Source organism: Ammospiza nelsoni, chromosome 22 (assembly GCF_027579445.1).
Source record: "Ammospiza nelsoni isolate bAmmNel1 chromosome 22, bAmmNel1.pri, whole genome shotgun sequence".
NCBI classification, from domain to species: Eukaryota; Metazoa; Chordata; class Aves; order Passeriformes; family Passerellidae; genus Ammospiza; species Ammospiza nelsoni.
In genome coordinates, this window is record NC_080654.1 from 3,531,182 (window position 1) to 3,558,252 (window position 27,071).

A 27,071-nucleotide genomic window follows, 5' to 3' on the forward strand; every position below is an offset into this window, starting at 1 on the left:
GGCGGTGCTGGGGCCAGCAGTGCCCCGGTGCCCGCTGACACGGCCCCGTGAAGAAGGGCCAGGGCTGGCGGATGGAGAACACACCACTTTATTGGGGAGGGGAAGGAGCGCCCGGCAGGGGCAGCCTTGAGAACTATCCCATGGGTTCGGGTGGGCTCGGTGCCCGCTCGTCCCGCGAGGGGCTGGGCAGCCGACGATGTGCTGGGGCATGGGGTCCTCCCCGGCCCTGGAGGCAGGAGGACATAAATAGGGGGAACAGGCAGGTGGGAAGGGGACATAAAACTGACATAAAATGTCTACACGGCATAAGTAACAATACTTAGGGGTGTGGCTGGGTGCCCAGTGAGGTGCGGAGGTGTCGGGCCCTCCCTGTGCCAGGGTGCTGGCGCTGGGGTCAGGGTCCCACGGGCAGACTCTGGCGCAGTGCCTCAGCACAGCCGGCCAGCTCCATGCGCTCCAGGGCGGCAAAGACTTGGTCCAGCGTGGCACTGGTCTGCTGGCACCAGCGCTTCAGCATCTCGTACTGCTGGTCACGGATGTGCACCACCTCCAGCTCTACCAGCTCAATCTCTGCCTCCCGCAGCTCCAGCATCCTCATGAACTCCTTCCAGCGCCGCACTGGCACCACGTCGATGACGGCGTAGAGCTGGCTGCCCTGCAGCAAGGCACCGCGGGGCTCTGGGGATGAGGAGGGCTTTCCTTCCTCACTGGGTGGCTCACGCAGCAACGCCTCCTGTTGGAAGCTCTTCTTTGCTGCGCCAGTGCCTCGCCCTGTCTCTTGTGGGGAGTATGGGTGGGTCCAGCACGGGTTGTGCCACCTCCAGGCGTTGAACTGGTACCATGGTGTGGCTGCAGCCCCGGGCATTGAGGTGGTGGCCTGTGCCATGGGGTGGGGACCACCCCCATGCCAGAGCCTCTTCCTCTTGTGGTAGATGGCCAGGGCACCCAGGAAGAGAGGCCCGGTGAGTCCCAGTAGGATGTACTCCAGACCTGAGCCTGAAAGGAGGAGCAGGAGCATTCCCATCAGCTGGCCAGCATGGTGACTGCACACCACCAACCCTGGCCCCATGGTCCCCATACCTTTGTTGTTGTTGCTGCCGCACACTTGCTGGCACTCATTGCCACACGTGTCCACGGCGCGCCTGCAAGGAGATGGGACCCATGGGTGCCATGCTGTGCCATGCTGTGCCATGCTATGCCATACCACAGCCCCACATGCATCCCTGGCTGGAGGGTCAATGCTTACATGTGACATGGCCGGCATTCATCACCCTCTTTGTAGAAGTCAGGCTTGCAGCTGCTGTCACAAAGTGCGTCCTGCAACTCTGAGCCTGGGGAAAGGGTGGGAATGAGGCAGGGTGGCACAGCCAGAGGTGGCACAGCTGGCAGGCTGTGCCGTGGGGCAGCTGGCAGCACTCACAGGGTCGCTGGATGAGGCGTCCAGTGCAGGTCTGGCACTTCTTGCAAGAGAACTCGGTGCACAGCGTGTCAACGCAATCACGGAATCGGCCGGGCTCACAGCCACAGGCGATGTTGCTGGTGGCCGAGCAGTTGCTCAGCACACTCTGGAAAGCTGCAGAGAGCAGGCAGTGAGCAGCATGGCACAGCACTGCATGGCACAGCACGGGGTGTTGTGGTGCCAGCTCACCGTGTTGGTCACACTCGTAGCAGGCCTCGCACTCGCTGAGGGTGTTGGGCCGGGTGCGGAAGGTGCCGGCAGGACAGGGATCACACACGCAGGCCTCTCTCAGGAATGTCCCTGCAGGGACAGTGGGGTGACAGGGAGCACGGCCACCTGAGCAAGGCACCTGCTGTGCCAGGGTGTGCTGTGCCATGCCGCAGGGACCGGGCAGCGCTCACCTGCGGGACACTGAGGGCAGCACTGACGAGCAGTCTCCACCCAGTTCATGCCGTCAGGGCACTGCCGTCTGTCCGTGTGTCTCCTCAGGCGGAGGAGTGGCTGCACCAGGACCCGCTGCCCTCGCAGCACGGCGTGGTCCGGCCACCCTGGGGGCTGCGATTCGCTGGCTGCCAGCCACAGCGCTGCCAAGGTCACCTGCAAGCAGGGAGAGAGCAGGGCTGCAGGCAGACGGGTTGCTCCAGGAGCCTGTGGGGACAGCCCTCACACACCAGCTCATGCTGGGCTATCAGAGCCAGAGCCATACCTGGAACTGTGTGGACAGCGGTGCCTGCACAAGGCTGAGCGGCTGAAGCCGCGGCCCTCCGCCCCAGAGCCGCGTGGGTGCGCTGCCCTAGGGCTGGGAATGCCCCGCGGCAGCCCCTGTGCTCTGCTTTCTCCGCAGTACACGAGCAAGCAATTTCCTGCCGGGGGCCACTGTGCCACAGCCTGTGCCCAGGGGGGTGCCAAGGTGCCCCCGTGTGCTCTGCAAATGGTGCTTCCATGCTGGCACTGTGGGGAGCGTCACCGAGATGCTCGGCTGGACCCTGCCATGTCCCCAGGGATGGGGACCAGTGAGTCAGGCACACGGTGGTGCCAGAGATCGCCGGCTCAGGGAGCTGTCGGTAGCCGGGCGCGTAGGGGTTAACGCTGCCAGCTTTGACTTTCCTGGGGTTTATCTCCCTCACAGAGGAGGTGATTTCCTCCCCGAAAGGAAGCCGTGCCTGGCTCACGCTCTCCCCGATGCTATCGCGCCCCGTTACGCGCGTCCCAAAGTAGGTCACGGCTCCCCCGCGGGGTGCCAGGTGCCGTGCGCAGGGCAGCCCTGCTCCCCTGGAAGCCCCGGTGGGTGCAGCGAGCGGTGCCCACGCTGACACCCCTTCCACAGGCCGGGCCGGGGGCTGAGAGGGCCGTGGCACTGCCAGCGTGGGCAGGGAGCCAGGGGATTCCTCGCTGGGGGCTGGATTTCCCAGCCGTGATGGCCCCGATTACGGCAGTTGAATCATTTTCTACTAAACCCTCCGCCACCGGCAGACTGGAAACCGCGCTGGGCCGCCCCGCTGGCGGAGCGCTGCCGGCAGATCCGGGCGCTGCCTCAGCCCCGGCTGGCAGCGGCACATCTGAGTCACCGCTGAGGCACGACCGTCCCCAGCGGGGCCCTGCCCGCGCACCCCGCCCGCCGACGGGCACTGCCCGTGCCCAGCGCGGCCAGCAGGTGCCCGGTGGGCACGGGACTGGCACCGCGCTGGGGACAGCCCTCCGCTGGTGCCGTGCCAGCGCCTCTCCCCCGTAACGCAGCTGTCGGTGCCGGGGTTGGCACCCGAGCCCCGAGGGCAGCTGCCCGCGGTCTGTGGGCACAGCCGCTCCCCAGGCACTGCCCTGCTGTAGCCCCAGGACTGACCCCACCCTTCCCGCGGCCGCATCCGCTCTGTGGCCGCGATTTCACGGCCGGTGGCCCCGCGGTCAGGCCACACCGCCAATGTTTTGGTGCGGCACAGCCCAGCCCCGGCTGTTAGCCAGAGGGGGAAGCGGTTTTGGCACGCTTGGCACTGGGGTTAATCCATCTTCCTCCCTCCCTCCTCCAGACCCGCTACGGCCACAGCCGTGGGACACCCCACAATTGGTGCCAGCGCTCCATGGGACCCCCCAGGCCACCGCACTCACCCAAGCCACCCCAGGGCAGCAACACTTCATCCTTGTGGCCGATGCGGCTGGGTCATGCCGGGGCGCTGCGGGGAGCGGCGCAGGTGCAGGGGGGTGTCGGGGCAGCTCCGTGCCCGGGCAGGGTGCCCCGGCACCCCACGGCTGCCGTCAGCAGCACGCGACGCGCGGCGAGTGAGCGCCAGCCCTCCCCAGACAGGCTTTTACACCCAACCGCAGAGGGAGGAAATGCTTTTTTGGAAATGAGTCCAGGGGGTACGAAAGCACATGACGGGAGCGCTGGGCGCGGGAGGGACCTGCAGTGCCTCGCTGCAGACCCGGCCGCCGCCCTCCCTCCGTTGGCGGGGGTGGCAGGGGTGGCAGGGGACGTGGGGAGCAGTGCAGAGCCCACCCCAGGGCTCCATCCCCACCCCGAGCTCCAGAACGGGAGGCTGGAACTGGTCCCATCCCCTTTTTGTCTGTCCCCACGATGCACCCACCCAGGTGATGCCCAGCCTTGGGTGCTGCTGAAGCCAAAGGAAAGGAGAGGCAGACATGAGCGTGCACCAGCTGGTTTTATTGCTCAGCTGGGACGTGGAGTGCAGCTTAGCATGGGGGGGCAGCCGGGGCTGCGGCCGCCGTGCGTGTCCCACCGTGTCTCCCACACTCCAGTCCCAGGTGCTGCCATCCACTGCCAGCCCACGGGGCAAACCTGCCCCAGCCCCGCGCCATCCTCTCCTGCCCCCAGCCCGAGCCTCCTCCCTGCACTGCCCACTGCACCGTGCCACCGGCACCACGTCCCTCTCAGCACCTTCCCCGCTCACCACTGCCGACGTCGTCACCCCTTCCTCGCCTGCAAGAGCTGACCCTCAGTCTCCCACAGCCCCCCACAGCCCCAGGGCCCCCTGCCCGACAACTCTCGTGTCTGTGGACAGGGGGTTCAGCACAAGCCACGTGCCATGTCCAGCCCCGCACCACCGTGCCCAGGACACGTCCTCGCCAAGGGGACTGCTCTGCATCCCCATCCATGTCCCCACCAGCGCGGCCTCCCAGTGCCTGCTCTGCCCGGCCCCGGCTTTACGCTACGGTTAGAAGCAGGAGAAGCTCCTTGGTACATCCGTGCATCTGTCCTTTTCCATGCCAGCGGCTCTCAGACCTCCCTGCAAGACACAGAGTGGGGACAGATGCCTTCAGCACTGGGACTCGGTCCCCTGGAAGGGCTGGGGCACCCCAGGAGCAGGCAGCCTGTGCTTACGAGGCCGTCAGCGTGGAGTTGAGCAGCAGCGTGGTCCGGATCCGGTACAGCTGCGCCAGAGTCAGCTTGCGGTGCTGCGCCGCCTGCGGGTCCGACAGGGTCCGGCGGGCAGGGGGCTGGGGGTCCCGCCTGAGCTCCCCCGGGAGGGATGCTGGGCTCTCGGCCGGCCCCTCTGGCTCTGAGAGCTCCGACGTGGAGCTGCCGCTGCTGCCGGGGGCAGCCTGAGGTGCGGGCTCTTGGCCAGTCCGGGGGGAGCCAGCACAGAGGTCAGAGAGGCTGCGGCTTTGGCTTAGGGGGCCTGGGGAAGTGGGGGACAGGAGCTGGGGCAAGCTGGCCTCCGACTTGGACTTGAGCACCCTGGCCGGGCACGGCAGGAGCTGCACGGGCGTCCGGCGGCGCAGGCGGGGCGAGGCCGGCCGTGGGGCGGGAGGGGCCGGGCAGGGCTCCTGCCCCTCGTCGGCCGCCCCCTCGGGCTGCTGGCCAAAGTCCCGCAGCGAGGCAGGGGAGAGCGTGCCATAGGCGCTGTCGATGGAGGACGAGCGGCAGCCGCTGCCTGGGGAGGCCACGCCGTGGGGCAGGGGAACAGGCAGGGCCCCTGCAGGCAGCTCCTGCGTGGGGGTATCGGTGGAGGTGGGGGTCTCCACAGAGGTGCCAGTGCCGATGGAGGTGCTGGTGCCAACAGAGGAGGCATCCGAGGTGGAGCTGAAGGGTCCTGCGTCCCAGTCTGGGGAGGAGAGCTCGTCGCCACCCTCTGCAGCCACCATGGCGAGCGTCTCGGTGGAGCCGTCGGAGGGGCTGTGGAGGCAAGAAGGTGAGGAGGGGCCTGTGCCAGGCTGGGGGTGTGCAGGTCCCTCCCTCCTGCTCCCTACCACTGCTGCGAGTCCGGGCTGGCGCTGCTGTGGTGTAGGATGGTTGGTGAACTGGCAGCTGAAGTGCCACTCTCGCCGTCATCCTCCTCATCCTCCTCATCCTCCTCCTCCTGCTCCTCCATGCGCCGGCGCTGCCGCAGCCTCTGCAGCAGGTTCTGGGATGGGGGGGTCATAGTGAGGAATGGGGGGTGCACAGGGAACCCACGGGTCCCCCACCCACCCGTGTGCCCTCACCTGGGCATTGCGCACTGCCTCGACCCAGCTGCGGCACAGCTGCCCGCTGCTCTGGAAGGTGTAGGCGGCCACAGCGCTGCCCAGCTCGTTCAGGTAGATGAGGAGGAAGGAACCTGTGGGCAGGGGCTGTCAGCAGTGCCCAGGGACCTCCCTGTAGCCCCCCTTATGCCCAGTGCTCTCACCTGGGTCTCTGAGCTCCCGGCAAACAACTCTGTCCACCAGCAAGGGCTGCCGGATCACCTTGGTGCGCTCAGCCTTCTTGAAGGGCTTGGTGATGAGGAACAGGTCGGTGAAGAGGAAGCAGTAGACATCCATCTGTGGGTGAGAGTGGAGCCATGGGCACCAGTTGGCGCAGTGAGTGGGGGTGGGTGGGCAGGGGCTGGAGCTGAGCCCTCCCTGTCCCCTGCAGTCCTCACCTTGCTGTCTTTACCTTCCCGCATCCTCAGGCTGCCCTCGAGGAGGAGCTGCCGGGTGTCTTCTGGGGAGGTGCCGGGGATGGGGGCCGTCAGGTCCAGCCTCAGGAACTCCTTAAGCAGCTGCCAGAAACCCCCAGGGTCAGCATGGGGTGCATGGGGTAACATAACATGGTGCAGCATGGGGTGGCTTGGCACGAAGTGACATAGGGTGGAACAGCAGAGTGGCAGAGGGTGGCATTGAGTGCCATGGCATGAGATGGCAGCTCCACCATGTCCAGCCTACCTTGTCCACCTCGTCTGTGCTGCCCTCCACCACCTCGTAGGCATCAATCCTGCTGAGGATGGCATCCAGGCGCTGCCGCTCCTGCCGCTGGCGCATCCGCGAGTTGACATTGTTGATGAAGCGCTCCACGGAGCTGATCTGTGCCAGGAGGGGTGGTGGGTTTGAGGGGCCAGGGGCCACCAACCCTGCTGCCCCCCACCCCTGATCCCTTACCATAGTGGTGATGGCATCACGGGCACGTGGATCATCCGTCTTCTTCAGGATGGACTTGAGGAGCAGCGGGTACTTGGTGAGGCGCTGGTGAGGTTTCACCAGCATGTCGCTCAGCTTCAGGCGGCTGCACTGCTCCTGCTTCTCAGCCCACTGTGGCACCCAGGCATTAGCACCAGCACCACCCCAGCCCTGCCCCAGCCCAGCCTCCCCTTACCGTCACATAGGTGCGGAAGAGCTCGCTGTCCCGCAGCAGGGTCCGCATGTACTCCATGCAGCCCTCCTCCTCCATGCAATACCGCACGTAGGGCTTGAAGAGGGACCCGAACTGGGGGACACGAGGTGGTCACCACGCAGCACACGGCATGGCATGGCTGCCCGCTGCGGCATGGCATCCCCACTCACCATCTTGAAGCCATCGAGGAAGTCAATGGGGTCGAGCAGTGCCCCAGTCCGCCGCGCCTTGGCCAGCACTGGGGCCATGACGCTGCGCCACAGCTTGCAGTGCAGCCGGATGATCTCCCCAATGTTGCTGAAGAGCCGCTCGGCATCCACCTGTGGGGGCGAGGTGGGCAGTGCTGGGGAATGGCACCTCCACCCTGCAGCATGGCGAGGCTGAGGATCCATCCATGAACACCCTGTCCAATGCAGCCCCCTCCACGCACCTCAGAGAGCAGGCCTGACTCCTGCAGGTTCACCAGGCAGGACAGAAAGAGCTGTGGGGAGGGAATGGAGAGGCAGTGAGCTGCAGCCACAGCCCCCAGACCCAGCACAGTGCAGCAGCTGCCAAGACTCACATCAGTGATGACTTTGAGGTTCCGGATGTAGGTGGCCTCTGTGTGCAGCAGCTCCCAGATGGCTTCCTGCTGGTGGCACTGCCGGCGCGACAGGACCTGCCAGGCTGAGCGTCAGCGCCATGCCAGGGCCTGGGCACAGCCCCTGAGGCTTCCCAGGCACTGTCCCTACCTCTGTGCCCTGGATGATCTGCTGCCAGCTGTCCTCCAGCGCCAGCCCAGCCTCGTCCCCATCCTCCTCCCAGGAGTCGCGGTCGAAGCGGAGCTGGGGCGGCAGCTTGGGCAGCCCGAAGGTGCTGTAGGCGTGCAGCCTGTTCACCAGCTGCTCCAGCTTCTCTGTCTCCTGGACAAAAGCAGGGCACAGAACTGGTTGGAGGCCAGCGGGCATGTCCCATGGACCACCTCACCCTGCCTGTGAAATGAGGGTCTTGAGCCCCGGGGGGACCCATCCCATGTCCCCAGCAGAGCCACAGGCAGTTCCCACACCCCTCCCCTGCCTGCATCCCACCTACCCGCCCGAAGGAGCCCGCGCTGGTCCCGGAGCCAAAGAAGCCGCTGAAGCGACTGGCAGCGCGGTTCTTCCAGGTGTCAGTGCCATTGGTGGGCAGAGAGCTGCTGCTGTGCAGGGCTGGCTCGGGGCTGGGGATGCTGCTGTCCCCCAGGAACTCTGTTATGTTCTTCCTCCGCCGTCCCGGAGCCTGCAATGAGGACAGGCAGCGTCCCCAGGGTCAGTGCCAGCGCTGCGGGCAGGATGGGGACAGCGGCCTGGCTGACCTCGAGCACCGTGGGACAGATGGACACCCCGGGCAGTGGGGTCCCCCGGCCAAGCTCCCCTGCCCGCACTGACCTGCCTACCTGCATCCCGGGGGTGCAGGGCCCCGGGGATGGAGGGCCCCGGGTGCTGCCTGGCCAAGCCCGGCCGGCCATGGACAAGCGGCCCCGGCAGCGGGGGGGGCTCAGGGCATCCCGAGGGTCGCAGCACCCGCCCGGGCCGTCCGTCCAGCCGCACTCCCGGCTCGGACCGCAGAGCCGAGGCCGGGCAGGCTGTGGCCGAGCTCCTCCGAAACAAAAGGAGGTGGGGCCAGCGCCGAAAACCTAATTTCCCTCCTCGGCAGATAAGCTACCAGAGCTGAACAATTCACCGGCGGAGATCAAAGCCCCCCGGCTGGTCGCAAGAGCTGGGTCACGGCCAAGCTGCTCCCGCCGCCCCGGGCAGCGCTGCAGCGGCTGCTCCCTGCGTGTCCCGGGATGCGGCCGGGGCACAAAACGCACCAGGATCGGGGCTCCCTGCCTGCCACCCAGCCCTGGGAAGCGGCATGCTGCTGCCACTGCCCCGCCACGTCCGCAGAGCCAGGCGGAAAGAGCTGCCGCGGGCACCCTTTGCCATTACTCACTGCGCTGTCGCTTCTCCAGACGCCCCGGCTGTCCCCAGCCCCATCGCCTCGGGGCCACTTGGGACCCGCCTGCCCCCAGGAAGGAGATAGGGACCAAGACCTCCATAGAGGTGCCTGGTTGCCCTCTTGTCCCCTGGCCCTGCTGGAGCCTTGCCGGTCCTGCAGCCAGGCGTCGTAGTGCTGGACACGGGTGGCCACTAGCCCTGGCCAGGCAGCCAGGTTGCCGCCCTCAGGGCCTGCTGGCACAGCACCAAGCACCGTGTCCCCCTGGCGGGACCCTGCAGAGCTTCTCCCTTCAGGCCGGGCGCCCTGCTCCCATGGGAGCGGCGCCCAGCCCGGTCCCACGCCTTATCTGGGGCCAGGGTCCATGGGGCAGGACAGAGCTGCTGTGCTCAGCAGATGCCAGCAGCTGAGAGGAGGGAGGGCTGGTGGCTAGGGCGAGTCCCAGGGCCGGGGTGAGTCCCAGAGCTGGGGTGGCACCGAGTGGCAGCAAACACTGGGGCCTCCAGGGTTCCTGTTTGCCTTTGCCTTGGTGCCAGCCTACACCTGGCACAGCCAAAGGGCTGGTGCTGCTGCTTGAGCTGCTAGACCGCCATGGTGGAGCCAGCACAGCACAGCACAGCCAGGAGAAAAAGTGGATCTTGGGGACTCCAGGGGGATCTTCAACCCACACTATACATGACCTCTCTTCACCAGAAAGAATGGCTATGGAGGGATCACACATTCTGTCATGCCATCCCAAATTCCTCCCTTCCCAGAGCTAGCACTGGCACTCACCAGGCTCTCAGTGCCCTCCCGGCGTCCTGGCAGCGGCTCCAGCACCGGCCCAAGGAATGCAGCGCTGCTGGCAGGGTGCAGGATGGGCAGGCTGGCCGACCGGGCATCTCGCACTGCCTGCTCCACCTTCAGCTCATCCCCGGGCTTGGCTGTGGGAGCATCACCTTGTCAGTGTCCCCTGGGAGCTCTGGAGCAGCCAGGCCTCCCTCGGGGCCCCCTCAGCACCTTTCACCCTCAGGTAGTGTCCCCCGAAGCGAAAGGCCTCGAACTGCAGCGACAGCGGCGTGTGCGACTGGTCCAGGTAGATGTCCACCTTGCCCAGCTCAATGGCCTTCCTCTCAAAGACTGGCAGCAGCACTTCCCTGCAGGACATGAGCCCCACATTTGTCTCTGCATCTGTCCCCACATTGTCCCTTATCCTGTCCCCAGCAGACTCACCCTAGCGACTTCTTCTTCACAGCTGGCACGATCTCTGCCTCGATGTCGATGCTGAGGTCAAACTTCAAGGTGAAGCACTCCTTGCTGGGGTCCTGGGGACAGGGGGCAGCTGCTTGCCCGGGGGTCCCTCCCTCCCTCCCACCAGGGCCATCCTGCTGCCCTGCTGAGTGCCCCAGGGACAGGAGCCGGTGCCTTACGTCCGTGTGTCTGCGCCAAGCCTTCTTCTTGGGCAGCTTCAGCGCTGAGCTCCTGCGCTCCCTGCGGGCACAGGGAGGGCAGGGTGACGGGGGTGCCACGGGTTGGGGCTGCCCACGGGCTGTGCAGGGCTGGGGGCTCACCCTCTGCTCTCTGCTGGACCCTCCTCCTCCTCCTCCACATCAGAGGCAGGGCTGGTGCGCGGGGGGCACGAACGCGTGGACATGTTGCGGGCCAGGATGGAGCCTGCAAAGGGGCATCGAGCTGGGCTGTGACAGCTCCCCCAGCCCCGTGTTGGCTCTTGCTGCACCCCACTCCCATCCCTGAGCTGCACCAGCCCCAAGGGCACTCCATCACTCCCATCCCATCCCAGAGCTGCACCAGCCCCAAGTGCACTCCATCACTCCCATCCCATCCCACAGCCGCGGGGGCAGCGGTGGCACAGCTGGCTCGGGCTCACCTTGCGGGGACAGGTCGAAGCGGATGTGGCCATCGAAGTGCATGGCGCCATGGAGGCGGCCATCGCAGAGCTCACACAGGCTGAGGGGGCCGCTGGGGCTCAGCTGCCGGCACTCGGCGTGGTGGCATTCCTGCGGGGACATGCGTCCGTCAGGCAGGGCCTGCCCGCTGTGGTGTGTTCACAGGAGGGATGGGCAGCACCACGAGCAGCAGGGCACCCTCTGCCACCACATTGTTCACAGGGAATGCTGAATGCAGAGCGGGCACGGGAAAGCAGCATGACCAGGACATGGCCGTGTGGCAGTGGGTGCTGTAAGTGGGTGATGACAATGACACGGGGGGTTCTGCCCCACAGAGCCCCGCCCTGCTCCACCGCAATGAGCAGAGACCCTGGGACACCTGCACATGCTGAGGCCTGGCCAAGGAGCTGCGGGACAGACAGCCACCTGCACCGTGGCACCAGCACCTCAGCAGAGACCCGGGAGGCCGCCCTGGCACCCCCAGCCCCTTTGTGCTGACGAGAGCCGTGTCCCCGCGGCAGGACGGAGGAAGCGAGCGTCTGCAGGCAAACAATGCTCCAAGCCGGCGGGTTTCCTCCGATTGTGTGCGGCCACGGCCGCGGCCCCAGCCCCTCCAGGCATTCACAGCGGGTTATTTTTAAACCCCCGGCCAGGCCCCCAGCACAGTGCACTGCCTGTGTTCTCTGGCCAGTGCCCTCCTCACCGGGGCTCCTTCTGGCCCCGCTCCTGGGGATGGTGGTGCCGCCGCCCACTGCACCGCTGACACATCCCCATCCCCGTGTGGGACCCCTAGCGCCACCCTGCCCGCGGAGGGTGCGAGGGTGCGGGGAGGAGGCGGCCCTGCCCGGGCTTGCCTGCAGAACTCCGCGCTGCTGCTGCGGGGAGGAAGCGCCTGTGCAGCTCCAGCCGCCCCCGCTTCCTGCCCTCCTTCCTCCCGGCGCTGCTGAGGTCAGCGCTGACGCGCTCCCACCACCCGCGCTCTCTCCGAGGGGCCGCTGCTCCCCCTGCAGCACCCCCTGCCATCCACCGGTGCCCTATCGCGGGCCTCGACACGGCCTCAGCACACCCTGTACCCTCAGCCCTCCTCCGCTGCCACCGTGCGCCCCACAGCGTGGCCATCGTGACACCTGTCACAAGCACATTGTATGAAAAATCCTTTCCTTAGGATTTTTCCTCCTGAGAAGCTGAGAGGCCTCAAGAACAAAATGTAAACGATGGTTATCTGCTGTGTGGAATGCAACAAGTAGATCTGTGATTAGTCTCATGTAGCTGTTTCTAATTAATGGCCAATCACAGTCAACTAGCTCGGACTCTCTGTCCTAGACACAAGCCTTTGTTATTCCTTCCTTCTTTTTCTACTCTTAGCTAGCCTTCTGATGAAATCCTTTCTTCTATTCTCTTTGTATAGTTTTAACATAATATATATAATAAAATAATAAATCAAGCTTTCTGAAACATGGAGTCAGATCCTCATCTCTTCCCTCATCCTAAGACCCCTGTGAACACGGTCACAGACACCTGCAAGTGGGAGTATGGCCGCAGGCTGCAGGCAGTGCCCACAGCTGGCACCCATTCACTGAGATCCCCTGGGACGCCTGGCAGCCGCCCCAGAGGGATGGACAGGGTGCTCCTCATCCCCCCTGTGCCAGCAGCTCATCCCTGGACTCAGCCCCACAGGAGGGGCCAGGCGGGATGGCCAAACCCCCCTGCCCACCCCGGGATCAGCTCCTGATCCCAGCCCCACGGAACTCCCAGCACACGTCCCTCAGCAGGCGCCTCACAAAGCGAGGGGGATCACGATCCCGCACCGTGGCACGGCAGGATGAGCCCCCAGCCCGACCAGCTCCCCCTGCCCACCCCCCCCTACCTGCCAGGCCCCATCAGGGCTCGGGTGACAGCGGCGGGGTGGCCTCAGTCGCTCCCGGCAGTGCCAGCTGCTCTCCTGGGCAGCTGCAGCCCAGTGCCACGTGTGCCCCAGCAGCAGCGGCCCTGCCAGCCCGCCGTGCAAACAGAGCACCGGCACACCCCCGGTGCCGTGCTGCCTGCTGCCTGCGGCCCCGCGCTGCAGCCCCGGAGACGCGCCGCGAGCCAGGGTGGGTCCGGCCCTGCTCCGTACGGCCGGAGGGAGAGAAAGGACCCTAAATCTGCCCTGGTTTCACGTTAGCGAGCGGAGAACAGACGGGCTGGAGAGGATTAGCCCAAATCACGGCAGCTCGGGGAAACGCGTAAACCGCCGCTGTGCCGTTAAATGCCAGCAGGACCCGGACACCAGCGGGGAATGCACGGCAGGCCAAGGCTGCCGACCAGGGCAGGGGCCCTTCAGGGAGCGACGGGTTGGGCAGAGCCGTCCGCTGCCCCTTCTCACCCCCAAGACCCCTGGCAGCAGCTGCCCCCACCCTGCAGGACCCACCTTGGCCGCCCTCCTCTCTCCAGCGCAGTCGGGATTCTGGCAGTGCAGCGCTGTCTCCTCTTCTGGGCACGGCTCGGCTGTGGAGAGAGCAGGGTCAGTGCCTGGGTGCCGTGCTGAGCCCCCTCCGGGTCCGTGCTGAGGCCCCCACACCGGGAATCCCGGGTTTCAGAGCTCGGCAAAGCGCTCGGGCTCAGCCCGCCCCACAGCTCATCCAGGGGAATGAAGCCCCAAGAGCCAGCGATGCCACGGGGACAGAATCCGGCACCTCCTGCTCAGCACTCCAGGGTACAGGATGAGGACACGGACCTGCCCCAGCTCCCCTTGGGCTGGCACAGCGTGGGGCTGCAGCAGCAGCACTAAATCTGCCGCTGTCAGCCCCCAACGAGGCTTAGGAGCCACTTTAAGCTTTGACAGTTAAATCGGCCTTAGGGACAAATCCTATTTTGAAGGCTTTTGTTATGTGTCGAACCTAATCGTTTAAAAATAACAGACTCGGGGCTGTTCGCAGCGGCAAACGAGCAGTACAGACACCCTCTGGCTGGACAGCCCCGCTGCAGGCAGGGATGCACCGTCGGGAAGCTGCTGCCGGGGATGCGGAGAGGCCAGATGGCACGGCTCTGCCACAATGGCACGGCTCTACCAGGTGGCACGGCTCTGCCACAATGGCACGGCTCTGCCAGGTGGCACGGCTATTACACCAGCCCAGCGGCACAGGGACTTTCCCGCCGCACCGCTTCCATCTCCCGCATCCTTCCTGCCAACAAAAACAGCATCCACGCCGAGCCGAGCGAAACCGCGGCCAAGGCCGGGGTTCAGTCTGCGGGATAAAACAGTCTGCTTTTTGAGGCAGCACTGAAAAAAAATGCTGCTTCTGCCTGGAGAGGGGGAAGCAACTCGGGATGGTGCTGGTTGCACAAGCTCCCATCTGGGAGGCGATCCCGAGGCTGCTGTGGCACCATGGACACTGCTGGATGCAGGAGTAGCCGGGCAGGGCTCAGCTCGTTGCCCTCCGGGAGTAGGGCCGGGAGCCGGGTTAGAAGCCGGGCTGGGAGCCGGGCTAGGAACCGGGCTGGGAGCCGGGTTAGGAGCCGGGCCGGGAGCCGGGGCCGGGCGCTGCCCCCACGGCAGGAGCACAATGAGGCCTCTGTCCCCGCGGCCGCCCCGCAGCGCCCGCCGAGCTGGGCCGGCCCCCGCCCCCCGCCGCTGCCGTTTCACTTGACCTATCGGGAATAATAACGGAAACAAATAAGAAATTCTTTCATGCACCCAAGGGAAAGTCTCCCAAACTCACCAAAAACTAGAGGCTGGCCGAAGCGGCCGGCGGTGCCGGGGATCAGCCCCGCAGCACGGGCAGAGCCGCGTGGCCGCTCCCAAAATCCGACCCTGCCCGCGGGTCACTCATGCACCAGGGCTGGGACACGCGGGCTGGGAGCTCCTGCAGGGAGCCCCGCTTTGGGGCAGGGGCAGGAGCGTGTCCGGGTCCCCACCAGACCCTTTGAGGGCTGCAGGAGAGATCCTGTCCCCATCAGCTCCTCTCCTACCCGCCCGGTCACCTCCTCCTTCTCCTGCTGCCGGCTATGCTATCACAGCCGGCGCTCCCGGTGACGGCAAACGAGTTTTGAAACCGGATCGTCCTTGCTGCAGAGAGCACGGCAGCGGCAGCCGGCTGCTTCAAACGTCCGGGGGGGAGCGGCGCCGGTGGCACGGGCAGTTTGCTGAGCGCTCCCCAGCTGCACCTGCAGCATTCCCACGGCATCCCGGCCGCACCAGCAGCTTCTCCCAACCCCTCACCCGGGCCAGAGGCTTTGGGGGCCGCGCTCAGCCACAGCCTGCTGGTTGCCCAAAGCCCCCCCCAGCCACCTACCCCCGAGCTCCTCGCTGACATCCAGGCTGGAGCTCCAGGAGAAGCGCTCCACTGCCCCGTACTCCAGCCCCGCCAGGCCGGGCGGCAAAGCCTCCAGCTCGTAGGCACCCCGCTTCCTCCAGTACAGAAACATCCTGGGCTTGCGGCCGGGGGCCCCCCGCAGCCGTGCCCGCCCCGACGGGGCCACCGGTGGGACTAACGGAGGGAGACCGGCTCTGGCTTTAAGAGTGGGTCCCGGTCTCTGGACAAGCGGTGCATTGACGCCGCCGGCGGGAGCCACGGGGCGGCCGAGGGTGCTGCTGGAGGCTGCCCAGCGCCCGCGCGGGGGGCGCACAAAGGGCCTTTCTTCAGCCTCCTACAGACATTGCACAAATTTCACTTTCCACCGTCTATGGAAGACATTCGGCCACGGAGACAAGACGTGCTTGTGATGGAAAGAATCAGCATTAAGAAGGGGGCTGTTTGGCGGCTCTGCCGTCCGGCCGGCTTTTGAGGGGGCAGGAATGCGCCGCCCCGAGCTCCGGTTGTATCCCTGCAGCCGTGGGCACACGGGGGCCCCCAGCCTGCAGAGGGAAAACTGATATTCAGGGGGATTTTCCTCCTCCTAATTCAAGAAAGCACCAGATAGGGCTTAAACCCCACAAAGATAACAAAAGATGGCACCTTCATGCTGCCCCATGCAAAATTGCAAGGCCAAGACCATCCCAGCCTCCAAATTCATCACAGCATCTCCTCCCAGAGGCACCAGGTGCTTCTCAGAGTTTTGTTGCTTCTAGGCACCCTTTGCCAGAAATTCCATCATAAATCGCTGCTACAAAGGTAACATATGCCAAAGTATTGCAAAATTAATCCTGCTTGATTTAGTGCATCCTTAATATTTTAAGTGCTGTCACAGATTTCCCATTGATCACAGAACAGTGTTCCTGTAGGTGGAATGCTTCACCAGGGTTTATGCTCCAAAACCTCACCCTCCCTGTTCTCCCTCCCTCCCCTCAGGGAGCATGAAAATCAGTGAGGTTCCCCTTTCCTGCGGATGCAACATCCACCTCTGTGCCCCAGCAGGCACTGGCACCTTGTACCACCTCCCCCCCTGAAATGCCCCAAACCAAGCTTGCAGCTCAGCACACAGGTTACTCACTTATCCCCTGGCTCCAAGGGATGGAGCCACCCTGGGATGCATTGCCCTCAGTCAGGTGAGGTGGATACTGGCTGCAGGTGACATCAAGGCGGATGCTTGGCCACAGTGCTTTTAGTGTTGGGCATTTCTCCCACACCCTTTGCCTACCTCACTTTTCCTGAAGCTTTTTCCACCCACTTCCTCGTGACTTGAATTCCCATCTCACCCAGCCGGGGATGTTCCCCCTGCTGCACCACGGCCCCTTTATTTATTTTAGCCACTGTTGAGGCCACAGTGCTGGCCAACTTCTCCCTTTGCTGCCAGACCCAGCCATATGGGGATAATTAGGCTTGGATTAAGTTTAACTCTTTACAAGGCTGCAACACTGCACAGGCCCTTGCAGCTCTTCTCCAGCTCTGTCTCCTCCTCACCTCTCATCCCAGTTTGTTTGTTTGTTTACAGCTGCTCACTCCTGGAGTTCTAGGAAATCACTTCCCAAACCAGATAAAAGCAGTTTTGCAGATTACTCACACCCACAGCAGCCACCAGCCAAAAAGCTCTGGCCCCAAGTGCACCACACTCCCCCTTTCCTTGCTTCCCTCCTTCCTCCACAGACCTGGCCCAGGGGATGTGAACAGGCTCTGGGCTCAGGGGGCTGCAGACTCCAGGGCTGGGCTGTTCCCCAGGCTGGGCTGAGGCAGAGCCATGCCTCATTTTGCAGAAGCTGCTGTTAGAAGCCAGGTTACTTTTGCAGTCACAGATCTGGGGAGAGCCCAGCATGCTGGTATTACCCATAAAGAATAGTTTTTTCCAAAAATGTCCTCAACTTGACTTGAGGCACTCACTCAGCCCTGTGTGACTCCCACCACCTCCAGCTTCCCTTGGCAGCAAACTGCTAATTGACAAAGTGCTGGGAAGAAAAATAAATAAAGATCCTCCCATGTTCCAGCAGGACACCCAGAGCCATGGGTCACCCACAGTGCCAGAACCCCATCATGGGCCCTTCCCCAAACCCAGGGGACAGTGAAGTTCTGCTCAGGGCACTGTGGATCACTGGCAGCTGCTCCTGGCTGTGTCAGCCTCAGCCAAGGAAAAGATCCAAACCAGGCCAGTGTTTACCATAGATATTTATTACAAAACACCAAAAATACAAACTGAACATACAAAACATTATCAAAACTGGCCCCGCTGTAGCACGTACCTGCCCAGGGCCTCTGCAGCACCCAGGGCTCCTGCAACCACCTGAGGTCCCACATGAACAAACCCTGGCTGAGCACCCTGAGGATTCAAGGGTAATCACACTCAAATCTTCTCTTCAAATGCTGCTTCTTCTTCCTTAGTTTCCCTGAGCCCATGATACTGTAGTTATAATCAGATGTGACGTAGGGGATCTCTCCCTCAATTCCTTGCTGCAAAATGGAAAAAATAAACCAGAAATAACTTTAAGAACTTGCAGAGGGCACATCCCTCCCCAGGCTGACAGGGCCGAGTGGGAAGGACTCAGCAATCACCAAACCCCACTCTGGCATCTGAAACATGAGCACAACATTTTGTTCTCCCAAGGTTTCTGTGCTTAAGGACAATTTCACAGAGAGATAACCATCTGCTGATGCCCAGGCATCTCCCAGCACGCATCAGCCTCAGGAATAAGAAAATGGAAAACCTGCCAGCCAGCTGCAGCTCAGCCAACTCCCACCCCTCCTGTGAGCTCCTACCTACCTGGCCCACAAGCACACAGTTAGGGATGGCAATGTTCCCTAGGAGCAGACAATTCACTAGTCTCAGATTCACTGGAGGCACTGGTGTCAGGATGTGGTAAAGCTTCTTTTCCATATCGACTCCTCGGACAATTCCTAAAAAAAAAACCAAAAACCCACATGCAAAGCTCAGTCACTAGGTATCCCTGCTCACTATCACATCCCTGAGCACTGAAGTCCACACTGGAACATTAAGTCACAAGGAAACTGAGACAACTATTGGAATTCTGCAAAAGCTACATGGAACGTGCTTCCGAGAACGTGAACTGGAAAGTGAGTCACTGTGGAGTTCTGAGAGAAGCTCCGAGTGGCACCGTTCAAGGACATTCCCCACAGCTCTTCCCACCTGTTAACCGAAGTCCAAGGACTGCAATACAGTCTCTGACAGCAGAGAATACACCCCACTCATCCCATTTCTCAGCTGCTTTTAAAAGAGTAGTTAACTCCATCACTATGCAAGCTGTCTCCCTAAACACAGCAGGTGAGAGCAGAGCTCCAGGTGTGCTCACCAAAGCCCAGGCAGTCACAGATTGGTGTCTGTGTCAGCAGCACTGGCCCCTCGCTCTGGCACCGCACCTCCTCGGGAATGCAGCAGAGCCCGACCCAGCTGGCGTTCACCGCGTACATGATGTTGCTGGGAGCAACATCTGTGTGAATAACCCTGAGTGCAACAGCGTTGAAAGGCACCTGAGGGGGAAAGAGAAGAGAGAAAAGTGCTCATCAGCTCCACATGGATTGAGTTGGAGTTCAGAGATAAGATGCTGCACGCTCCCACACCACACCTACACACTGGCACTATGGCAGGGGCACATGCAGGACACAGAGCACACACGTGCCATGCCAGCAGCTTGACAGAAGCCTGGCTTTCAGGCACCCTGAATACAGAGCGTTTGTCCCTCTCCCGAGAAACATATGCAGTAGGAACAGAATTGCCCATCACTTCAAGCTGGGCTCTGTGCACATTCCCCATAGCAAAAAGCTCCTTTACCTGATATGGCACCAGGCTGTGCAGAGGGAGCACTGCCCCAATGTCCGGGCTCTGCAGGTGCCCCAGGTATCCCAGGATGGACATGTCACGCAGGATGCTGCTGTGCACTCGCCTGCAAGAACAGCCCCGTGTCAAGGACAATGTGTGGTTCTTCTGTTCACACCTCACAGAGCACTCAACATCCTACTTACACTTCACCTGCCACCCCTGCCCGAGGGAACTCTGGGTGGACATAGAGCAGCTTGTGCTGTGGAGCTGACACGTCCTCCCCTTCAGGGCACTTCCAGCTCTCCATGCTGCCCACTCCCAGCTGCTTGCACTTGGACTGCTGCTTGCCCTTGGTGTGCAGCCCGGCGCTGAAGTGGATGTGCTCAGACGTCAGCGGGGGCATGACCTTCCAGTCACACATGTCCATCTGAACAATGTGGCTGGGTGACAACAGCCGGATGAGATCAATGAGGAGCAGCAGCCCTTCACCTTCAGGAGCACAGCAAACACACAACTGCTGCTACTACTGCAACAGGTGGCACAGCAGCGTTAGCTCAGGGTGGACATGCTGTGAATTGCTGTTCCACGTGGTGCTGTGCCACCGTTACCTCCCTCCCACACCTCTCCAGAGCAGATTGACCCCGTTTACCTTTCACCCAGCCCATGGTGTTGATGATTAGAGGCACTTCCTTCTTGTAGTAGCTGAATACGTATTTCACAACATCAAGGTACCTCTCTGTGTCCTGCTCACAGCTGGTCTGCCCATAATACACCATCTTACTGGGCATCTGCTGGTGAGTGAAGGGGGGACCTGGCAAAGAGAGCACCAAACATCCAGTGCCTTCCCCAGGACAAACCAAAACATTCCCGTCCTTGAGCACCCACATGCCTCCTCTCCTGAAATAATCCACACTCCTCCCACATGCCAGTTGTCCTTGCACAGCCGGCAAGTAGGGGAAACTGGTTTGTCACTTGCAGGCTGGGAAGTTTTGTTTGTTTCGGGTTAATACTGGGTGTGGCTTTTTGTTTGAAATCACTGCTTACACACTTGCAAATCTTTAAAGAACAGTGTATGACAAACTGGTTAAACAGTAAACCAGCCTGACAACATCCTTTTAGACAGTAATACAAATCTGCATGACTACAAACTCCAGCAGTTTCTTCGATTCTGTTTTTTACACTCATCACAGCAGCCCCAATCTGTGCAGATCCACTTTGGATTTCTCAAGTTTTATCTACAGACACAGATTTTCCCAAGGAGACCTTTCAAATCTGAAAGGCAGAACATCCCCTTTGATACACCTTAGCATGTACTATCACCTCTACAACATCATGTTTCTTTAAAGCAGAAGAACAGCTCCACCTTACCCAGGGAGCTTAAATGTCCCTACAAGAAATCTTGAACAGCCCTTGGTTTACTCTCCCCAGGAAACTCCGACAGCTGTGGCAGCAGCTTCCTCTGAAGCAGAGCCTCTGCCCAGAACACCCTGTTCATTTCAGAAATGGAACAGGTTTCTGTAACCACAGAAGGAGCAGAACACATACCCAGAACTGGCTCCGTGACACTGCTCAGGGACACGCACCCGGGCGGAGTGAATTCTGTCTGGCCAATGTCACACTCCATGTACTCCACCACAGGAAGGCTGCAGGGAGAGAGACTGGGTGCTAGCATCCCCCAAAAGAACTACATGGCCTGAACACATCGGAAGACCAATCAGATTTTGTTCCAGGTTGCAAAGCTAAAATTAATTAATAAAATCTCTCCTTCCCTCAACCACATTCATGGTGCATTTCTAAGCATTGTAACTCTCCTACTGAACCCAAACTGCTTGGTGCCCAATGTGCTCACACACTCCAATTTAACAGTATTTCAACAGAAATGTTCAGGAGGCAACTTTTCTGAAATCACTCAAGATAAGAATACCTGTTTTTCTGAATTACTGTTTGTGTTTAAAAACTATGCACCTTTGAGTTCTGATGGCTCTTCTGAGAGACCTGTCAAACATTTGTTTTTATTTTTTTCCTTCTCCTAAACCTCATGTAGCACTTAAAGGCTTGCAGAATATGGAAAGACTCACCGGTTCAGTAACAGGTTAATTAGGTATCTGTTGAATGTTGATTTCCCAGTGTTTTTTGGGCCACACACCAGCACCACAGGGACACCTTCATCTTCCTCTAGAAAGAAAAGCAGAGTGTGAACTGGACTGATGCTGGTGTCACTGACCCACCCTAGGCAATGCCTAAGCTCTAGATGCACGTTCTTCATAAAGAAAAATGTGACCCTCAATCAGCATGATTGATTCAATCCCTCCTCCGTGCTCTTCACAGATAGAAGTGGTCGGTTGAATACTCCTCCCTAACTTCATCATTTTGGCACACGTATTTCGGTCACGGCACTCTCTCAACTTTAACTCATGAAAAGCCTCATGAATCTTCTTCTTTTCCGGCTACCAAAGCCGCAATATGGCCAAATGCCTGCACTCACCACAGCAGGCCTGGATCAGCTCCTCCAGCGCCAGGCACATGCTCTCCGACACCTGCAGCCCGCAGTCGGGGCTGCACTTCACGATGCCCACGGACGCCAGAACCGCGTGCTCTGGAGTGAAGGTTGACTCCTCCTTTTTCTAGGCGAGAGGGTGAGCGCTCAGCACGGGCTGTGTGAGGCCAGGGCCTAGCGCCGACAGGGGCGGCCGCTGCTGGCTCTGCATGGGCGGTGCGGAGACGGCACAGGGCGCAGCACGCACCGACCGCGCCGCCTCACCTGGGGCTCGAAAAACCGCGACAGCGGCGGGTGGCTCAGCAGGAACCGCGTCACCGGCGTGTCCAGATGCTCCAGCAGCACCACGGCGCAGTCGGGAGAGAACCGAGCCATCACCTTCACCCGCGCCGCTGAAAGAGCCGAGTGCCGCCATCATCACCCTCAGCCCCGCGCCCGCCCGCGAAATGGCACCCACCCGCTGCGCAGCGCCCCGCGCACAAAATGGCCGCTCCCCGCACCGCCCGTGAAATGGCGCCCGCCCGCGCCCCGCGCCCGCTCCCGTCCCGCACTCACGGCGGCGGACGCGGTGCGAGCGCATGGCGGCGCGGGCGGCGGCGCGCAGCTGGCGGAGGGCGGCGGCGGGCGGGCGGGCGCCGGGCAGCGCCTCCAGGCTGAGCGCGCAGTGCGTGGCCGGCGAGAAGACCGGCAGTCCCGGGTGGTGAGAGGCCACGGCGAAGCCCAGCAGGCGAACGGCCCCATAGAGGCAGCGCAGGCGGCACTTGCCGGTGAAGGTCAGCGCCTGCAGGACAGAGCGGGCGGTCAGGCGGTGCGGGGCGCGGCGCGCTCAGCACGCGGTGGGCGCTGCTCACCTGCCGCGGCTCCAGCAGCAGCACGGCTGTGCCCTCCGCCGCCTCCACGGCCACCAGCCCCGGCTCGGCCGGCGGCACCATCCCGATGCGAGTGAAGGAGGCGGCGAATTCCCGCCAGGCCGCCTCCGCCCGGCTCGCGCGGGCCAGGGCACGGGCCGAAGCCCGGCGGGGGCGGCTGCGCCGCGCGGGCATGACCGCCGAGCCTCCTCCGCCTCCCGGGGCCGCCCCTCGGCCGGCCCCGCCTCGCCCGGTGTGAGGCCCCGCCCGCCGCTGCCGCCGCCCCCTTAAGAGCCGCCCGCACAGTGCGGGACCACCCCGCCATGCTGCCGCCCGCGCTGCTCCGCCTGTGCCTCTGCGCGGCTGCTGCCGCCGCCTCCTCGTTCAGCCTCCGCGGCGATCACCGCCTGGCCGGGCTGTTCCCGCTGCACACCGCGGCGCGCCGCGACGACACCAGACTGCTCGTGCGCGGCTGCGACGAGTGAGTGCCCGCGCTGCCCGCGCCCCCAGCGCGCTCTGTCCTCCCTAACAACCACTCTCGATTCCGTAGCGCCACCTTCAAGAACCACGGCTACTACCTGGCCCAGGCCCTGCGCTTCGCTGTGGAGGAGATCAACAACTCCACCACGCTGCTCCCTAATGTCACTCTAGGCTATGAAATCTACGGCACCTGCTCTGATTCTACCAACTTCCACGCCACGCTGTGCGCCCTGGCTCGCAAAGGCAGGCAGGATGTCCAGGTGCTCCCCAGTTTCCAACACTATGAACCCCAGGCTGTGGCCGTCATTGGCCCTGACAGCACCCAGCTGTCCCTCACCACAGCCGCTGTTCTCAGTCTCTTTCTTGTACCAGAGGTAAGTGTACCTTCTATGGCTGATGAAAACCAGGGATCCCAAGGAGTGATGGTTTCAGAGAGGGTGGGTTCAGACCTGAGGAGCCTGGTAGAACTGGAAATGCAGCCCCTCTATGTGTGCTGTCACGGGATCTTTCCTAGGCAGTCAGTGGGCTGGCTTGCCATCCATCACAGCTTTCTCCTGCTTCAGCACGCTTGGCACTGGGTCCACTGCCTGCCCAGCTCCAAGTCTTCCCAGGATAAGCTGCCTGTGCCATTAGCTCTCAGGATAGCAGCTGCCTGGGACAGTGCATCCCCCTTTTCCGTGACTCTCATTGCAGATCAGCTACGAAGCCTCCACGGAGTTGCTGAGCCTGAAGCGGCTGTACCCCTCTTTCCTGCGCACCATCCCCAGTGACAGGCAGCAGGTGAAGGCCATCTTCTCGCTGCTGCAGCGCTTTGGCTGGACCTGGGTGGTGCTGCTGGGCAGTGATGACACCTATGGCAGGGTTGGCCTGGATGGCCTGCAGGAGCTGCTGACTGCAAGCAACATGTGCGTGGCCTACCGAGGCACCCTCCCCGCCAATTCAGATGCCAGCAACCCGGAGCTTCACAACCTGGTCCGAATCCTCACAGATGTCAAGGTCAATGTCACTATCGTGTTCTCCACCAGAGGAAGCGTTGTGCCGTTCTTTGAGGTGGTGGTCCAGAAGAACATCACAGACATGGTGTGGGTGGCCTCTGAAGACTGGTCGTTGGCTCGAGCTATCTGGCAGGTACCTGGCATCCAGACCGTCGGTTCGGTGATTGGGATGGCAGTAGAGAAGCCAGAGCCCACGATGCTGGAGCGCTTTGAGGCCTGGAAGCTGTGGGAGGAAGGCGCTGTGGCTGAGCGTGGCAGCAGTGCAGAGGCGGGCAGGGACTCTGCGGGGAGCACACGGCTGGACTGCATGCAGCGCTGCACCGGCTGCCGCGCGCTCGCCACCGCCCCTGACTTGTACGATGCTCAAGGCTCCTTCAGCGTGTACTCAGCTGTGTATGCCGTGGCCCATGGCCTCCATGACCTGCTGGGCTGTGCCTCGGGGGCCTGCAGCAAAGGCATTGTCTATCCCTGGCAGGTAAGAGCAACCTCGTGGAAGAAGATCCATGAGGATCCTTTCCCACAGGGAAGGATTTTTCCATTGTGCACAAAGGTTTCTGGTCTTTCCCAAAGGCTCAAATCCCAGCTGAAGACCCTTGTGGACTTCAGCTGCCCTTCACAGACAGAGCAGCCAAGATCTAGACTTAGACTCCATCCTAGGTCACTTGTTCCTCTACTACCACCCCTTCACTGGATGGGATTTCCTGCAGATGTTGGGGGGCTTGAGAGCAGCTGCAGGACAGAGAAAAGCATCCTCCAGCACATCTCCCTCCAATGGCAGGAGTCGTGCCATTGGAAGGACTCCTCTCTTACTCTTCTGTTTTACAGCTCCTACAAAAGATTAGGCAAGTAAACTTCACCCTGAACAAGAGCCGAATCTCTTTCGATGACCACGGGGACATTCATAAAGGCTTTGACATTGTCATGTGGAAGTGGCTGGGCCCAAAGTGGGCTTCTGATGTGATAGGAACATTCCGTGTGAACCCTGACAGGCTGAGCATCGACCCAGGCAAAATCCTGTGGAACACAGAAGACGGCAAGGTACTGTTCTGCACCCAGGTCTTATTTATTGCTCACTTCTGAGCTGACTGCATCCCAATGCCACCAGTTCAGGGGTGTTTCCTCATAGCAGGGCAAAACTGAAGGCCAAGGCAGTATTGGGGGGTGCCAGAGCGCTGCTGTTTGTCAGCTTGACTCTGTCTGTGCTCCTGGCAGGCTCCCAGCTCGGTGTGCTCCGAGGCCTGTAAGCCAGGAGAGATGAGGCTGCAGCAGAGCCGCCACAAATGCTGCTTCAGCTGCAAGGCCTGTCCACCAGGAACCTTCCTGAACACATCGGGTCAGTACACCACACTGTCTGCTCCTGCCCATTCCTTCCCTGCCCACATCCTACCTCCTGTTCCTGTCTCACCATTCCCAGCCTCTCACAGTTTTACTGTGGTCAGTAAAACCTCTGAGCTGACCTGAAGGCAGTGGGTCTGGCTCCTGTTTGCCTACCAGTGGGTATGCAAAGCCCATGCCCTGTGCTTTCCGGGGAGTACTGCCCACAGGTGAGCCCACCTGGGCAAACAGAGCCCCTTTGCCTGTGGCCGGGGAAAGGGGATGTCCGGCCCGGTAGCTGTTCCCTGCACCGCATCCTCTGCCAGGGAAATTCAACCTAGTGCTTTCCTTTGTGCCCCAGATGGCACCCGGGGCTTCCGCACTACATGATCACCAGCACCTGGCATATGGAAATGTCTCCTGCCTCAGAATCGCCAGCCACAACAACAAACCCCAACAACAAACCCCTTCCTGGCAGCTAGTGCCTCAACACCCTTGGCCTTGGAGTAGGCAGGGGCAGCTCTGGGGGCAGTGGGAGCAGAAAGCCCCCCTACATGGTACTGTCCCATTCAACAGCAGCTGCTGCAGATCCTTCCCAGGTTACTGAGGATGCATGGGCCCCTTCCCACCCACAGCCCCCATGAGCCTCACACAGCCAAGCCCCTGTCTCAGCCCAGGCCATGGATTTTGGGAGAGTCCATGGGGCCAATTTTAGCTGGGGGGTCTTTGGGGAAGAACACCCTCTGCTACCCCAGGCCTGGGAGCGCCCACAGGAAGGAGCAGGCGTGATGGCTGAGCAGAGCCCAGGGAGCTGCGGGCCAGGCCTGCACCGTGGCAGAGCTCTTACCGGGTCCGAGGTGTGTGAGGGGTCCATGTCCTCCACAGACCCCTTTGACTGCCAGGCCTGTGGCTTGGATGAGTGGGCCCCAGCAGGGAGTGAGGTCTGCTTCAACCGCACCACCGAGTTCCTGTCCTGGTCCGAGCCCCTCTCCTGGGCGCTGCTGGCCCTGGCTGTTCTTCTCATGCTGCTCATAGCAGCGCTGACTGTCCTGTTCGCCCTCAATGCCTCCACACCTGTGGTCAAGTCCGCGGGCGGGAACGCGTGTTTCCTCATGCTGGGCTCCCTGGCCTGCACCTGCAGCAGCCTCTTCTGCTACTTCGGGGAGCCCTCGCAGGCGGCGTGCCTGCTGCGGGTGCCGCTCTTCGCCATCAGCTTCACCGTGTTCCTCTCGTGCGTGGCGACCCGCTCCTTCCAGATCCTCTGCATCTTCAAGCTGAACGCGCGCTGCCCCGCGCTCTACGAGGCCTGGATGCGGCGCCAGGGGCCGGTGCTGTTCGTGGCCGCCAGCACGGCGGCACAAGTGACGCTGTGCGTGGCCATCGAGGCCGCCAGCCCCTCGGTGCCGCGCCGGGAGTACGGCGTGCGGGACGAGTGGGTGGTGCTGGAGTGCGCCCAGAGCGCCGCGGCCGACGCCACCACCGCCTACACGCTGCTGCTCAGCGCCGCCTGCTTCGTGCTCACCTACGCGGGCACCGACCTTCCCGCCGCCTACAACGAGGCCAAGAGCCTCACCGTGAGCCTGCTGCTACACCTGGGCTGCTCGGCCGCCGTGCTCTGCTCGCAGGGCGCGCTGCGCGGCCAGACCGAGACGGTGGCGCGGGTGCTCGGCACGCTGGGCACGCTCGCAGCGCTGCTGGGCGGGTACTTCGTGCCGCGGGCCTTCGTCATCCTGCTGCGGCCGCACCAAAACACGGCCGAACATTTCCAGATGGTCATCCAGGAGTACACGCGCCGCCTGGCCGCCGCCTGAGCCGCGGGGCTCGGCCCGCACCGCGGGGCTCATCCCGCATCGCGCCTACTCCGCCGCGGAGACCGACGCTTGGCCCCGGCCCGCACCGGCCCTCCCTGCGTCACTGCCGGCGCCCGCTGA

General features: G+C 62.3%; 4 protein-coding genes across 6 annotated transcripts; 1 reads left to right on the forward strand and 3 right to left on the reverse strand.

The window, feature by feature from the left end:
* Positions 1-72: 72 nt before the first annotated feature.
* TNFRSF25 (TNF receptor superfamily member 25) lies at positions 73-3,617 on the reverse strand. Its single transcript, XM_059487593.1, has 6 exons — positions 3,563-3,617; positions 1,861-2,056; positions 1,649-1,759; positions 1,421-1,573; positions 1,247-1,331; positions 73-1,142 (listed from the first exon to the last, which is right to left on the reverse strand). Exons 1-6 carry the CDS (start codon positions 3,590-3,592, stop codon positions 395-397), a joined length of 1,323 nt encoding a protein of 440 aa, XP_059343576.1. The 5' UTR covers positions 3,593-3,617; the 3' UTR covers positions 73-394.
* A 477-nt stretch (positions 3,618-4,094) lies between these two features.
* PLEKHG5 (pleckstrin homology and RhoGEF domain containing G5) lies at positions 4,095-15,208 on the reverse strand. 2 transcript variants are annotated; one of them, XM_059487484.1, is made up of 22 exons: positions 15,157-15,208; positions 13,293-13,369; positions 10,864-10,993; positions 10,547-10,649; positions 10,406-10,466; positions 10,209-10,300; positions 9,996-10,132; positions 9,771-9,919; positions 8,994-9,062; positions 8,112-8,297; positions 7,772-7,942; positions 7,603-7,698; positions 7,471-7,521; positions 7,211-7,360; positions 7,023-7,133; positions 6,809-6,958; positions 6,596-6,733; positions 6,313-6,432; positions 6,079-6,211; positions 5,897-6,009; positions 5,663-5,817; positions 4,790-5,588 (listed from the first exon to the last, which is right to left on the reverse strand). In XM_059487484.1, exons 3-22 carry the CDS (start codon positions 10,904-10,906, stop codon positions 4,790-4,792), a joined length of 3,027 nt encoding a protein of 1,008 aa, XP_059343467.1. In that variant the 5' UTR covers positions 10,907-10,993; positions 13,293-13,369; positions 15,157-15,208. The 2 variants fall into 2 exon arrangements, with proteins under 2 accessions (XP_059343466.1, XP_059343467.1); XM_059487483.1 differs by lacking the exons at positions 8,994-9,062; positions 9,771-9,919; positions 9,996-10,132; ... (4 more) ...; positions 13,293-13,369; positions 15,157-15,208 and adding exons at positions 4,095-4,698; positions 8,455-8,617 and having other exon boundaries at positions 4,794-5,588.
* A 2,179-nt stretch (positions 15,209-17,387) lies between these two features.
* On the reverse strand, positions 17,388-22,945 carry NOL9 (nucleolar protein 9). Of its 2 annotated transcripts, XM_059487485.1 has the most exons (12): positions 22,355-22,606; positions 22,059-22,284; positions 21,768-21,895; positions 21,492-21,630; positions 21,085-21,181; positions 20,552-20,649; positions 19,656-19,817; positions 19,210-19,495; positions 19,019-19,130; positions 18,540-18,717; positions 17,993-18,126; positions 17,388-17,682 (listed from the first exon to the last, which is right to left on the reverse strand). In XM_059487485.1, the coding sequence occupies exons 1-12, from the start codon at positions 22,544-22,546 to the stop codon at positions 17,560-17,562; spliced, it is 1,875 nt and encodes a 624-aa protein (XP_059343468.1). In that variant the 5' UTR covers positions 22,547-22,606; the 3' UTR covers positions 17,388-17,559. The 2 variants fall into 2 exon arrangements, with proteins under 2 accessions (XP_059343468.1, XP_059343469.1); XM_059487486.1 differs by lacking the exon at positions 22,059-22,284 and having other exon boundaries at positions 22,355-22,945.
* Positions 22,675-26,951, forward strand: TAS1R1 (taste 1 receptor member 1). Its single transcript, XM_059487487.1, has 6 exons — positions 22,675-22,832; positions 22,902-23,205; positions 23,525-24,301; positions 24,652-24,864; positions 25,039-25,159; positions 26,026-26,951. The coding sequence occupies exons 1-6, from the start codon at positions 22,675-22,677 to the stop codon at positions 26,949-26,951; spliced, it is 2,499 nt and encodes an 832-aa protein (XP_059343470.1).
* Positions 26,952-27,071: the final 120 nt, after the last annotated feature.

Excerpts from the sequence above, each read along its gene's own strand:
- TNFRSF25 (XM_059487593.1), bottom strand. The coding sequence starts at position 3,592 with ATGAAGTGTTGCTGCCCTGGGGTGGCTTGG. Across the intron at positions 2,057-3,562 it reads GCTGCCCTGGGGTGGCTTGG|GTGACCTTGGCAGCGCTGTG; the intron begins GTGAGTGCGGTG and ends CCCTGCTTGCAG. Across the intron at positions 1,143-1,246 it reads GAATGCCGGCCATGTCACAT|GCGCGCCGTGGACACGTGTG; the intron begins GTAAGCATTGAC and ends ATCTCCTTGCAG.
- PLEKHG5 (XM_059487484.1), bottom strand. The coding sequence starts at position 10,906 with ATGCACTTCGATGGCCACATCCGCTTCGACCTGTCCCCGCAAG. Across the intron at positions 9,920-9,995 it reads ACACTACCTGAGGGTGAAAG|CCAAGCCCGGGGATGAGCTG; the intron begins GTGCTGAGGGGG and ends ATGCTCCCACAG. Across the intron at positions 7,699-7,771 it reads AGATCATCCAGGGCACAGAG|GTCCTGTCGCGCCGGCAGTG; the intron begins GTAGGGACAGTG and ends TCAGCCTGGCAG.
- NOL9 (XM_059487485.1), bottom strand. The coding sequence starts at position 22,546 with ATGCCCGCGCGGCGCAGCCGCCCCCGCCGGGCTTCGGCCCGTGCCCTG. Across the intron at positions 21,631-21,767 it reads CGCGGTTTTTCGAGCCCCAG|AAAAAGGAGGAGTCAACCTT; the intron begins GTGAGGCGGCGC and ends CCTCTCGCCTAG. Across the intron at positions 18,127-18,539 it reads CTGTGACTGCCTGGGCTTTG|GAATTGTCCGAGGAGTCGAT; the intron begins GTGAGCACACCT and ends TTTTTTTTTTAG.
- TAS1R1 (XM_059487487.1), top strand. The coding sequence starts at position 22,675 with ATGCTGCCGCCCGCGCTGCTCCGCCTGTGCCTCTGCGCGGCTGCTGCC. Across the intron at positions 23,206-23,524 it reads GTCTCTTTCTTGTACCAGAG|ATCAGCTACGAAGCCTCCAC; the intron begins GTAAGTGTACCT and ends CTCTCATTGCAG. Across the intron at positions 25,160-26,025 it reads AACCTTCCTGAACACATCGG|ACCCCTTTGACTGCCAGGCC; the intron begins GTCAGTACACCA and ends TGTCCTCCACAG.